The following is a 13,313-nucleotide window of genomic DNA, read 5'->3' as shown; positions in this document are numbered from 1 at the left end:
CCTAAGCTTAGATAGTGTTCAGGAAAGGAAAAGTTTGGTACTACTCTGTGTATAACTAAATTTCATTAATTTTGCATGCATGGTAATTAGGGAAGATGTAGGTGGGAGAAAGTAATATTGTCTAATACATTTCTTGATTTGTATTGGAATTCATGGTCTCAGGATCTTGGGAGTGAGGCTCTTCCAATAGTGGTACTGAAACATCTCTGGCTGCACCCAGTTTCTTACTGTGTCCACCTTCTCCGTGTGTTATTGCTGTGAACTGACAGTCTAAAATATTAACAGTAGTGGTGCATCAGAATGTGGCATTGTAATAGAGTTAACTGAAAACACTGCCACATGAAATCAATATTACTGGGCAATTTAATGCCACAAAACAAATATCTCTGTGATGATACAGATATGATTTACAAAGTCTTGGAATACACACACAGTGATAACTGTGCAGTGCCTGCTTACATACCACTCTGCTGCCATTGTCTTTATATTAACACAGCCAGTTACTTCCATAGTATCCACACATACCATGCATCTACACTTTTCAAATAGTATTTCACAATTGTGAGCGGCATAGTCTACACTATTGTGAATAAACTGCCCAATTGTCTTGTATGCTTCACCTTTTGATGACAATTCACAGCTTCATGTTTCTGATAAGAGCAATTAAAATTTTGTTGTTATGATAAAGAGATAATGACACATGTCAACAGCATGTTAATGATTGACTGAAATATCAATGTTTTAGTACTCATTCAAGTTTACTGGGCATTTCTGATGGTCTTTTACACTTGCTAAACAAACTCATGATGAAGTGTAAAGCTCTTATTCAGTTATTCTCTATCTCATCCAGCTTTGCAAGAGTGTAATAACAATGGTCACCACCCTGTATATTTGTACTCCAGCTGGAGAGTATTCACTCGAGAAATAATCAAAAAATATACCTATTCAAATAAACAGATAATAATTCACTTGACGCCTTCCTGAGAGACAATCTACACTACTTCCAAATAAATAATATAAGTGTAGACCAGATATGGCTTGAATTCAAAAAAATAGTATCAGCAGGAATTGAGAGATTTGTACCAAATAAAAAAAAAACACACAACTGAGCTGGTCCACCTTGGTACACAAAATGGGTAAGAACACTGTTGCAGAAACAATGAAACAAAAATGCCAAATTTAAACAGATACAAAATTCCCAAGATTGGCGATCTCTTACAGAGGCTCGGACATCAATGCGAGATGCTTATAACAGTTTCCACACTGACAAAACTTTGCAGAAAATCCAAAGGGATTCTGGTCATACGTGAAGTATGTTAGCGGCAAGGAACAATCAATGTCTTCTCTGTGTGATTGCAATGGAGGAATTATCGAAGACAGTGCTGCCAAAGAAGAGTTATTACATGCACAAATAAAAGTTGACACTTGGCGTGGTGGCTGAATGGAGCGACTGTAAGAGCATTTCCCATTTACAGTTGCTCCATCAGCCAATGTGCCAAGTGTCAACTTTGTTTGCATGAGTAAATCTAAACACAGCCTTCCAAAATGCCTCCACAAAAGAAGATGACATAAATATTCCAGAATTTGAATCAAGAACAGCTGCCAACGTGAGTAATGTAGAAGTAAATATCCTTGGAGTAGTGAAGGAACTTAAATCACTCAATAAAAGCAAGTTTTTTGGTCCAGACTGTACACCAATTAGGTTCCTTTCAGAGTATGCTAATGCATTAGCTCCATACTTCACAATCATACACAACCATTTGCTCAATGAAAGATCAGTACCCAAAGACTGGAAAGTTGCACAGGTCAGGCTGATATTCAAGTACGGTAGTATGAGTAATCCACTTAAATACAGGTCTGTATTATTAACGTTGATATGCAGCAGGATTCTGGAACATATACTGTGTCTGAACATTATGAATTACCTCAAAGAAAACAATCTATTAACTCACAGTCAACATGGCTTTAGAAAACATCATTCTTGTGAAACACAACTAGCTCTTTATTTGCATGAAGTGTTGAGCGCTATTGACAAGGGATTTCAAATAAATTCCATATTTCTGGATTTCCAGAAGGCTTTTGACACTGTACCACATGAGTGACTTGTAGTGAAATTGCATGCTTATGGAATATTGTCTCAGTTATGTGATTGTATTTGTCACTTCCTATCAGAGAGGTCACAGTTCATAGCAATTGACAGAAAGTCATTGAGTAAAACAGAAGTGATTTCTGGCGTTCCCCAAGGTTGTGTTATAGGATCTTTGCTGTTCCTTATCTGTATGAACGATTTGGGAGACAATCTGAGCAGCCGTCTTTGGTTGTTTGCAGATGACGCTGTTGTTTATTTACTAATAAAGTCATCAGGAGATCAAGAGAAATTGGAAAACTATTTAGAAAATATATCTGTATGGTGCAACAATTAGCAGTTGATCCTAAAAAATGAAAAAGTGTGAGGTCATCCACATGAATGGTAAAAGGAATTTATTAAAATTTGGTTACACAATAAACCAGTCAAATCTAAAGGCCATAAATTCAACTAAATGCCTAGGAATTACAATTATGAACAACTTAAATTGGTAGGAACACACAGAAAATGTTGTGGGGAAGGCTAACCAAAGACTGCATTTTATTGTCAGGACACTTTGAAAATGTAACAGATCTACTAAGGAGACTGTCCTCTTCTAGACTACTGCTGCACAGTGTGGGATCTTTACCAGATAGGACTGATGGAGTACATCGAAAAAGTTCAAAGAAGGGCAGCACATTTTGTATTATTGTGAAATATGGGAGAGAGTATCACTGAAATGATACAGGATTTGAGCTCGACATCATTAAAAGGAAGGCATTTTTTGTTGAGACAGGATCATCTCACAAAATTCCAATCACCAACTTTCTCCTCCCAATGTGAAAATATTTTGTTGACACTGACCTACATAGGGATAAATGATCACCAAGATAAAATAAGGAAAATCAGAGCTCCTACAGAAAGATATACTTGTTCGTTCTTTCTGTGCATTACATGAGATTGGAAAAATAGAGATTTGTGAAGGTCTTTAGATGAACCTTCTACCAGGCACTTAACTGTGATTTTCAGAGTATCCATGTAGATGTCGATGTAGATAAATAAATATTATATAAATAAAAATTCAGCAATTTTGAGTGCACACTACATATGTGTTATGTGTACAAATACAGTCAAATGAAAGAGGAAAGAAAAGTTCTTTGAAAGGAGTAGAATGATAGCATGTGATGTGAAAACCTTACTGTGTTTCACACGATGCCAGGAGTGACACCACAGGGCCTTTCCAAAACACTAGAAGAATGGGACCTCTGCCAAAATTTCTGATGATGGTCGTCCAGGGCAGTAGAGAATTACTAAATACAATGTGACACCATTCATCAACAGTCCAAGCTAATTGGTCACAGTACCATTTCAAATGCAGTCATGTGTTTCAGTGTTAATGGCAGCCTACAAATGGGTGCTAATTCTCTAGACCATCTGCTGCTAGTCTCCGACCGGTGTTGTGAGATGACACAGAAAGTTGCAGGGAGTCTGTTACTTGTTCTCTGATGCAAGTGCAAATCTGAAGATTTTATGGTGTGCTTTGAGCACAATATGGTGATCATTCCATGCTGTGATCAGATATGGTCAACCAAAAGCTTGACGATGAGTATGCCTGCCCTCACATTCCCACACAGTCCAGCATCAGGATAGGTTCACATCCAAATGCTCCACAGATCTGGATATTGCACAATTTGACCACAATGTCAAATAGAGACCCACATCTCATGTCCCGATAACACTGTCTCACACAAGCAAGCAGCATCTCCATGCCCTTCACAGTTATCACTCAACATCTGACATAGTTCACGCCCCTTATATAGCCTACAAGGCCTGGTAACAACACTAAGCACCAACAACACTAATGCGCGCTGATGGTCATTCTATCTGTTGGAGAGTATTGTAACTCCAATCATTTACATAACTGCCAATGGTGTGTATGTGTACTATTTACATGGACATCCTACCATGTCTATTGGGTGCTTCACTTTTTTGTCAGGTTGTGTATGTTTTAGGACATTAGATCCCTTCTTAGCACATTTAAATGGAGTCCATGAGCAGTATGGTATGTTCAGTGTAAGCTGCTTATGTCAATAAGTTCAGCATTCTCAAAATATTCTATAATATATTTATTCACAATACTGATTTCATAGTTTGCAAGCAATGCAGAAGCCAAATGATGAGCAACAGCCAGATTCCATATTCCTAGATTTCTGAAAAGTGTTTAATACAGTTCCACACTGCAAACTGTTAATGAAGGTAGGATCCCAGATATGCGAGTGGCTAGAAGACTTCTTAAGTAACAGAACCCAGTTCATTGTCCTCAACAGCAAATGTTCATCAGAGACAAGGGTATCATCAGGAGTCCCTGCAGAAGTGTGATAGGATTGTTATTATTCTCTATATACATAAATGATGTAGCAGACAGGGTGAGCAGCAGTCCGTGGCTGTTTGCTGGTGATGCTGTGGTGTATGGGATGGTGTCATCTTTGAGTGACTGTAGGAGGATACAAGATGCCTTAGATAAAATTTCTAGTTGGTGTGATAAATGACAGCTAGTTCTAAATGTAGAAAAATGTAAGTTAAACAGCTGGGTAGGAAAAACAAACCTGTAATGATTGACTACAGCATTATTTGCATGCTAGTTGACACAGTAACATTGATTAAATATCTAAGCATAATGTTGCAAAGCAATATGAAATGGAATGAGTGTGTAAGGATTGTAGTAGGGAAGATGAATGGCTGACTTTGGTTTATCAGGAAAATTTCAGGAAAGTGTGGTTCATCTGTAAATAAGGCCCCTTACAGAACACTAGTATGACCTAGTCTTGAATACTGCTCTACTGTTTGGTATTCCCACCAGGCAGGATTAGGGGAAGACACTGAAGCAATTCACAGGTGGGCTGCTAGATTTGTTACTGGTAGGTTTGATCAAGGTGCAAATATTATGGAGATGCTGCAGGAACTCAAGTGGGAATCCTTGGAGGGAAGGCAGTATTCTTTTTGAGAAACATGATTGAGAAACTTTGGAGAACTGGCATTTGAAGATGAGAGAAGAACAATTTGACTGCCATCAATGTACATTTTTCATAAGGACCAAACAGTTAAGATTAAAGAAATTAGGGCTACTACAGAGGAATATAGATAGTCTTTTTTTCCTCAGTCTGTTTGCAAGTAGAACAGGAAAGGAAAGACTAGTAGTACCCTTTGCTCATAAATGTCTTGGGGTAGAGCCATACACCATCTGCTTTATGCCCTGATGTAGTGATCAGTCAATCCACTATGCCGGTGGGCCTGTGGTGAAATGGTTGAGGGCAGATACATAATTTGAGTTAAATACTATTTAGTATAAAAGATCAGACAAGCCACAGTAATAATGTACACTACATTCCTGATTAGCGTATTGTGTGACTGGTGTTTTCAGCAAGATATGGTTTCCTACTTAATGGTGGCCCTTAATTTGACTAGCAGCATATGAGTGATAGTAGTCTCCACTTAATATGCTCAATTTACAAAGTGCACTTAAACACCAGGTCTTTTAACCCCCTATTCAGATACATCAACTTAAGTCCATCTGTAACAAAATACAATCTTATGCTCCAACAGCCAAAGTCACAATTGCAAGTCTCTGTTTATAATCTACCACTTGCTTGCACTCTCAATTGTGAGAAACACAAGCCTCTGATGGTCACAACCAAATAGCCACTCTCACATCATAAAACCAACCCAGCCCTCTCTGTCCAAAGGCCATAACATAATTTCCCTCTTGCATTTTCCATCAGCTCCCAAGAGCACATCTCCCACCACCATGCCCACCAACATTACCAAATTTTAGCCAATGGGATCTCAAGTAGCTCCCCACCGCATAACACAGTTCTTACAAAATTTTTACACATCATGTACAATTCAAATTGAATGAAAAGGAAATAGAAGTGTCAATTAAATAGAGTTGGTAAACCATTCCTACACTACAATTAATTTACATATGTTGTATGAAACAATATTTAATTGAAACTTCCTGGCAGATTAAAACTGTGTGCCCGACCGAGACTCGAACTCGGGACCTTTGCCTTTTGCGGGCAAGTGCTCTACCAACTGAGCTACCGAAACACGACTCACGCCCGGTACTCACAGCTTTACTTCTGCCAGTATCCGTCTCCTACCTTCCAAACTTTACAGAAGCTCTTCTGCGAACCTTGCAGAACTAGCACTCCTGAAAGAAAGGATACTGCGGAGACATGGCTTAGCCACAGCCTGGGGGATGTTTCCAGAATGAGATTTTCACTCTGCAGCGGAGTGTGCGCTGATATGAAACTTCCTGGCAGATTAAAACTGTGTGCCCGACCGAGACTCGAACTCGGGACCTTTGCCTTTCGCGGGCAAGTGCTCTACCAACTGAGCTACCGAAGCACGACTCACGCCCGGTACTCACAGCTTTACTTCTGCCAGTATCCGTCTCCTACCTTCCAAACTTTACAGAAGCTCTTCTGCGAACCTTGCAGAACTAGCACCCCTGAAAGAAAGGATACTGCGGAGACATGGCTTAGCCACAGTCTGGGGGATGTTTCCAGAATGAGATTTTCACTCTGCAGCGGAGTGTGCGCTGATATGAAACTTCCTGGCAGATTAAAACTGTGTGCCCGACCGAGACTCGAACTCGGGACCTTTGCCTTTCGCGGGCAAGTGCTCTACCAACTGAGCTACTGAAGCACGACTCACGCCCGGTACTCACAGCTTTACTTCTGCCAGTATCCGTCTCCTACCTTCCAAACTTTACAGTAGCTCTTCTGCGAACCTTGCAGAACTAGCACTCCTGAAAGAAAGGATACTGCGGAGACATGGCTTAGCCACAGCCTGGGGGATGTTTCCAGAATGAGATTTTCACTCTGCAGCGGAGTGTGCGCTGATATGAAACTTCCTGGCAGATTAAAACTGTGTGTCAACTTCAGCAAAACCTACTATCTTTTGGCCAGCCTACATTCATATGGACTGCACAATGAATAGTTTTCTGTAGTAATTCCATGCTGGATGCATTTCCTGAAAGGGAACTATCCCTGGCATTCTTCAGCAGCCTAAGCTAATGGTTATGCTCACTCACCACTCTTGTCTTTCCACACTATTTGTTATGGGCTGTCTGTTATTGTTTATAGTTATCTGCTTCACCTTAGCAGTGGATCCTTACCTCATTTTTTTATTTATTTACTTACTTATTTATTTATTATTTAACAAATAACTCTTAATGGCAACCTGAGGCTTCCACTCCAGCCTTGTCATGTTACACCTTCCACCACACACCATATGATGGTGTGCAGAATATGTATGTAGATGTAGATTTAGATGTAGAAGTATCCAGGATTCATAAATATAGTGTCCTGTGGCTGCTGTGGCAGCACATATGGCCCAACAAGATGATAAACAATACTCCACATCACATACAGACACCATGTTTTCATTGGTGTGCTCAGACACACATACTGAGTGGGTTTACGTTTAACCACATCTGCGTTTCCTGAGAATTCATTGCAGTTACCTTCATGACATGCATTTCATTGGTGGAAATGAGGGTTCTTCGAAATAGTTACTCTAGCCTCTGATGTCTTATAATGAAGTTGTAAAACTTCATTGTTCATTGGCAGTGTCCCAGCTGCAACACCTGCATCTGCTGCACATCAAGGTTCCTGTTAACTGCTCGCACAATAAAATTTTGTGAGATTCCTAAATAAATGCTGATATGCTTTGTTTTTATTCTTGGATTCTTGACAAAATTTCAAAACAAACTCTAGTCATGATCTACATTGTTTAGGGATGGTCTTCACATGCCACAAATGCACTGTACTCTCCAGGGAAATCAGTTGTATAAAATACTTTTGCTGATGGGAGGTATCTGTAATACAATTTTTCTAGATACATTTGTTTAGTCCTTCTGCTCTTCCACAAGAAAGCCAATAGCTGAGATGCATACAGGTATACATCACAGATGTGAAAGTTGTCATGGAGGTATTCCTCCAAGATATTTATTAATAACTGTTGGGGTGACACATGTCATTTAGAGTGAACAGTGAAACACTGATCAAAATACACTCCTGGAAATGGAAAAAAGAACACATTGACACCGGTGTGTCAGACCCACCATACTTGCTCCGGACACTGCGAGAGGGCTGTACAAGCAATGATCACACGCACGGTACAGCGGACACACCAGGAACCACGGTGTTGGCCGTCGAATGGCGCTAGCTGCGCAGCATTTGTGCACCGCCGCCGTCAGTGTCAGCCAGTTTGCAGTGCCATACGGAGCTCCATCGCAGTCTTTAACATTGGTAGCATGCCGCGACAGCGTGGACGTGAACCGTATGTGCAGTTGACGGACTTCGAGTGAGGGCATATAGTAGGCATGCGGGAGGCCGGGTGGACGTACCGCCGAATTGCTCAACACGTGGGGCGGGAGGTCTCCACAGTACATCGATGTTGTCGCCAGTGGTCGGTGGAAGGTGCACGTGCCCGTCGACCTGGGACCAGACCGCAGCGACGCACGGATGCACGCCAAGACCGTAGGATCCTATGCAGTGTCGTAGGGGACCGTACCGCCACTTCCCAGCAAATTAGGGACACTTTTGCTCCTGTGGTATCGGCGAGGGCCATTCGCAACCATCTCCATGAAGCTGGGCTACAGTCCCGCACACCGTTAGGCCGTCTTCCGCTCACGCCACAACATCGTGCAGCCCGCCTCCAGTGGTGTCGCGACAGGCGTGAATGGAGGGACGAATGGAGACGTGTTGTCTTCAGCGATCAGAGTCGCTTCTGCCTTGGTGCCAATGAATGTCGTATGCGTGTTTGGCGCCGTGCAGGTGAGCGCCACAATCAGGACTGCATATGACCGAGGCACACAGGGCCAACACCCGGCATCATGGTGTGGGGAGCGATCTCCTACACTGGCCGTACACCTCTGGTGATTGTCGAGGGGCACTGAATAGTGCACGGTACATCCAAACCGTCATCGAACCCATCGTTGTACCATTCCTAGACCGGCAAGGGAACTTGCTGTTCCAACAGGACAATGCATGTCCGCATGTATCCCGTGCCACCCAACGTGCTCTTGAAGGTGTAAGTCAACTACCCTGGCCAGCAAGATCTCCAGATCTGTCCCCCATTGAGCATGTTTGGGACTGGATGAAGTGTCGTCTCACGCGGTCTGCACTTCCAGCACGAACGCTGGTCCAACTGAGGCGCCAGGTGGAAATGGCATGGCAAGCCGTTCCACAGGACTACATCCAGCATCTCTATGTTCATCTCCATGGGAGAATAGCAGCCTGCATTGCTGCGAAAGGTGGATATACACTGTACTAGTGCCGACATTGTGCATGCTCTGTTGCCTGTGTCTATGTGCCTGTGGTTCTGTCAGTGTGATCATGTGATGTATCTGACCCCAGGAATGTGTCAATAAAGTTTCCCCTTCCTGGGACAATGAATTCACGGTGTTCTTATTTCAATTTCCAGGAGTGTAGTTAGTGCATGTAGCATTCTTCTTGAAGCCATATGTTTTCCATTTACTGTTCAAACTTCAAAACTTCATCTCATGAGCTGACACATGAAGATCAGAACTTGAGGCATTATTTATGCATCAACAGCCATTCATCATATCTAAATCACAAAGTTACTCAATGTCACATTAAATGATTAACATGTTTTCTTTCTTTTGCTATCTGTAAGTGCATAAAAAATTATAGTCATCATTTATGACTTGTACTGTATTTTTACATGTGTATGAAAACTATTGCACTGTTAATGAAAATTAGTTTAAATTTTTTAGCCCTTTCCATATTTTAGTACTTTTCCATGAAGGATGTGTAAAATGGATCTTAAGTTTAAGCATATTCACTCTTGTGTAAAATCTGTATTTTAAACTGGGTTCCTATGACATGTTACACATCCCTGAGGATCTACTAATCGTGGGCCTGTGAAGTGAACTACATATGTAATCTTAATTTTGATCTTTACAATAAGAGAAAGTGTTTTTTTATTAATTTTCTGTTCGCAACTAAATCACTACATAACTTGTTGTTACCTTATTATGATTACTTGATTATAATTTGGAAAGAATTATTCAAATATAAATAAACACTAAATCTGACCTCAGTTAGGCAGAAGTCAAAGTTAACATGTGGTATATTGTCATCATGATTGCAAAGCTGTGTTTTCATCTCTTGTTTGTTGATCATCCAGAGATAAATATACGCTTGATTTATCTATGCAGATAACTCTATAGAGTTTGTTTACCATTAATAGGGATGCTAATTATTTATGGAGAGGGTGCAATATTAGATTGGCGCCTCTGTGCCTGGCTCAATTTAATCTACACATTTGCGCCAATAATAGTGATGGCTATCTGGATACCTGAGAGCCCAGTGTGGCTTGTTACAAAAGGAAGAATTGATGAGGCAGAAAAAGCACTGAAATGGTTAGGAGGAAACAATGTAAGTATTCTAAGAGTTTCTATGCTTAAGAGTGCTATTACTCTATCCGTTCACATTATTTATTTATTTGCTGTCCTTATATTCATCCTCATTGAATGATGTTTTTTTTTTTTCTCGGAATAAAATGTTCCAGTTGTGAGTGAAGTAGTAATATTGTTCGTACAGTCAGTTTTGGTTCAATAATGACCCATTCTCCAAGTGAGTGGAATGTGACTCCAGCTGACAACAGTGTGAGTTGTCCAATTTTGTGCAGTTTTTTATGTGACTGCGCCATCCTAAGCATAGCTACCAGCACACTTGAGAATGATATGTTACTTAATCAAAACCTATTGTGTGAATAGCAACAATCCAAAAAAACATGCAAATGACAGCAGAGAAAGGCCTCCATAACTTCAAGGAGTGGTAACTTGCCCACACTTTCTGTAAGCAATGCAATGTGAATACAGTTTTCAATTAAAAACTGTGGACAATATGAGACACACATATTCATAATGCACTAAATTTGCAAGGCTTACAGAATGATAGTGCATACAAAAATAAATCAGTTAATGAATAATGGTGATTAATAAACAATAATTTGCCTTGTATACAAAAAAGAGTGAATCTTATAAAACATGTAAGACACATTGAGTGCATTAGATACAGATTCCTAATAAAAGATGTTTTATGTAAACCTTTATAAACTGTATCAGTGAAATCAATTATTTAAAACTTGTGGCATTTATTTGACATATCTATAATGTACAATATTTTAGACACAAACACCACCCTCCCACACACACACACACTTTTCTAACATTTGCTTCCTGTATATTTAGTCATATGCAGAAATAATGTATAACTTTGTTAATTGTGTAAAAAAATACTTTTTTTAAAATGCAAAAATATAATTTATTCCAATCTTGAGATTTTTCTTTGATATACATAATAGCTGATAACCAATAGATAGAAGGAAGCTAAACAGTGTTAAGCTCTGTTTTTCAGGGTTTTCTGTTGCTTGGACAATTCATAATTCTTATACTGGTGTTGATTCTTGTTGCTTATAGGTTGTGATAATCAGGAGAATTTCCACAGGATATGCAACTTCACCTCTGCAGTGATTGTATGTGTCCAAAACAGACATGTCTGACTTTTTATCTTCATTATATGCATGACATCAGACAGTTTCAATTTAAAGAGTAATCTGAGAGATCCATTTAAGACTGTCTATATTAATCTGCAGATACTGTGTTCTCAATATCACTGTTTATTGTATGAAACAGAGAATGAGGAAGTAAAGGAAAAGAATGGGTGGGAAACTTGTGACTTCTGGCGGCACAAGTCACTGTGGTAATGCAATGATAAAAATTGAAAATTTGTACCAAATTAGGACTCAAACCCAGATGCTCCACTTATCTAGAATGGTTGCCTTAAATGCCTTGGTCATCCAGACATGCTTCCCAACCAACTCAAATTCCCCACTGCTGCTCACAACTGACGTTTCATTCATTTTCTCTGTTGCTCACAGTCCATTGATCACAGTTTCCATCTGAACCAAATTTTCAAATTATCACATGCTGCAGTGCAATGTCTCTTGTCCATTAACCCACTATGCACAAATTATTAAATCTCATAGGAACTCAGACAATATTACTGTATCCACAATGAAGCAAATGTCAAGGTGCCATTGTGCTCATACAAAAACATGTATATTTGAGTGGTATCTGTTGTGTCAGACATGTCCAACAGAACAGACACCACCTCCAAAAACAAAGATAGTGCATATATTGTATGGAATAGGGAATGGAGAAGTAAAAGTACAGGATAGTGGGAAACACGTGACTTCCAGCAACACAGAGCCTTGTGGTAATGCAGTGTTGAAATTTGAAAATTTGTGCCAGACCAAGACTCAGCCTGGCTGCTCCGCTTCTGTAGACTGGCTTTATTAACTGCCTCAGCCATCAAGACATGCTTTCCATCAGGTCCAAATTCTTAACTTATCATATGCTGCAGTGCAGTGTACCTCATCCTTTAAACCCCTACTTACAAATTATTGATTGTGTTAGGACTTTGGACGAAACTACTGCATCCACAGTGAAACAAATGTCAACAAGCCAAGTAGAACTTCATTAATGTGACCCCTAGGGGACTAACAGCATGGTCAGAATTCAAAAAAGGTTGGATTATCAGAGGAACACTTTTATTGGCCCATAACATCACAATACAGCACAGGAAAACTTTAATTTTCAACTGGAAATACTGTCTCAAGTATAGTTTCACGTTAAAACAGTGACAAAATAACAATAAACTGTCAACACACTAAAAAGTCTTCTACAAAAGTTTAACACAAGTTAGTGTCCATACTCTAACAGAAATCTGTATGGCACAGTAAAATTTTGCTACTGTGAGTAAATAAAAAAATGTGTAATGAACTTTTCTTTAGAAATCAACAACCCTGATTTTGCCACTATGTTCCACCATTACTTGTCCACAAAATGTCTTCTGGTGTAGACATAGAGCTTTGTTTGATGTATTGAAAGGCTATATAAAATGCAGTTTCACCATCTGTATGTGATATTCGAGCCATAGGTTCATTGCCTTCATCACCATCATCATCTTTCTCCTGCTCATTGCTTCTTTGACTTACAGCATCAATGATTTGATCATCAGTTAATTCTTCTTCCATAATGCTGTCAGTGCCAGTTGTACTGATCTACTCACTTATTTCACTGGGCTCAACATTCAGGTGTACAGTTTGAAAATCACGCAAAATCGTTACTGTCCACGTCTTGAATTCATCA

General features: G+C 39.9%; 1 protein-coding gene and 1 non-coding gene across 2 annotated transcripts in view; one reads left to right on the top strand and one right to left on the bottom strand.

Moving 5' to 3' along the window:
- The window catches only part of LOC126299218 (facilitated trehalose transporter Tret1-like), a 201,708-nt gene that overhangs the window by 148,857 nt on the left and 39,538 nt on the right, over positions 1–13,313 (top strand). Inside the window, exon 6 of the mRNA XM_049991002.1 lies at positions 10,346–10,533. Coding sequence (XP_049846959.1) covers positions 10,346–10,533 — 188 coding nt within the window. The remainder of the gene's footprint in view (positions 1–10,345; positions 10,534–13,313) is intronic.
- Positions 6,098–6,172, bottom strand: Trnal-caa (transfer RNA leucine (anticodon CAA)). Its single transcript has one exon. It is a non-coding gene; the product is annotated as a tRNA-Leu (tRNA).

The sequence above is a fragment of the Schistocerca gregaria genome, chromosome X (assembly GCF_023897955.1).
Source record: "Schistocerca gregaria isolate iqSchGreg1 chromosome X, iqSchGreg1.2, whole genome shotgun sequence".
Taxonomy (NCBI): domain Eukaryota; kingdom Metazoa; phylum Arthropoda; class Insecta; order Orthoptera; family Acrididae; genus Schistocerca; species Schistocerca gregaria.
This window is presented reverse-complemented; position numbering and strand designations above follow the sequence as displayed.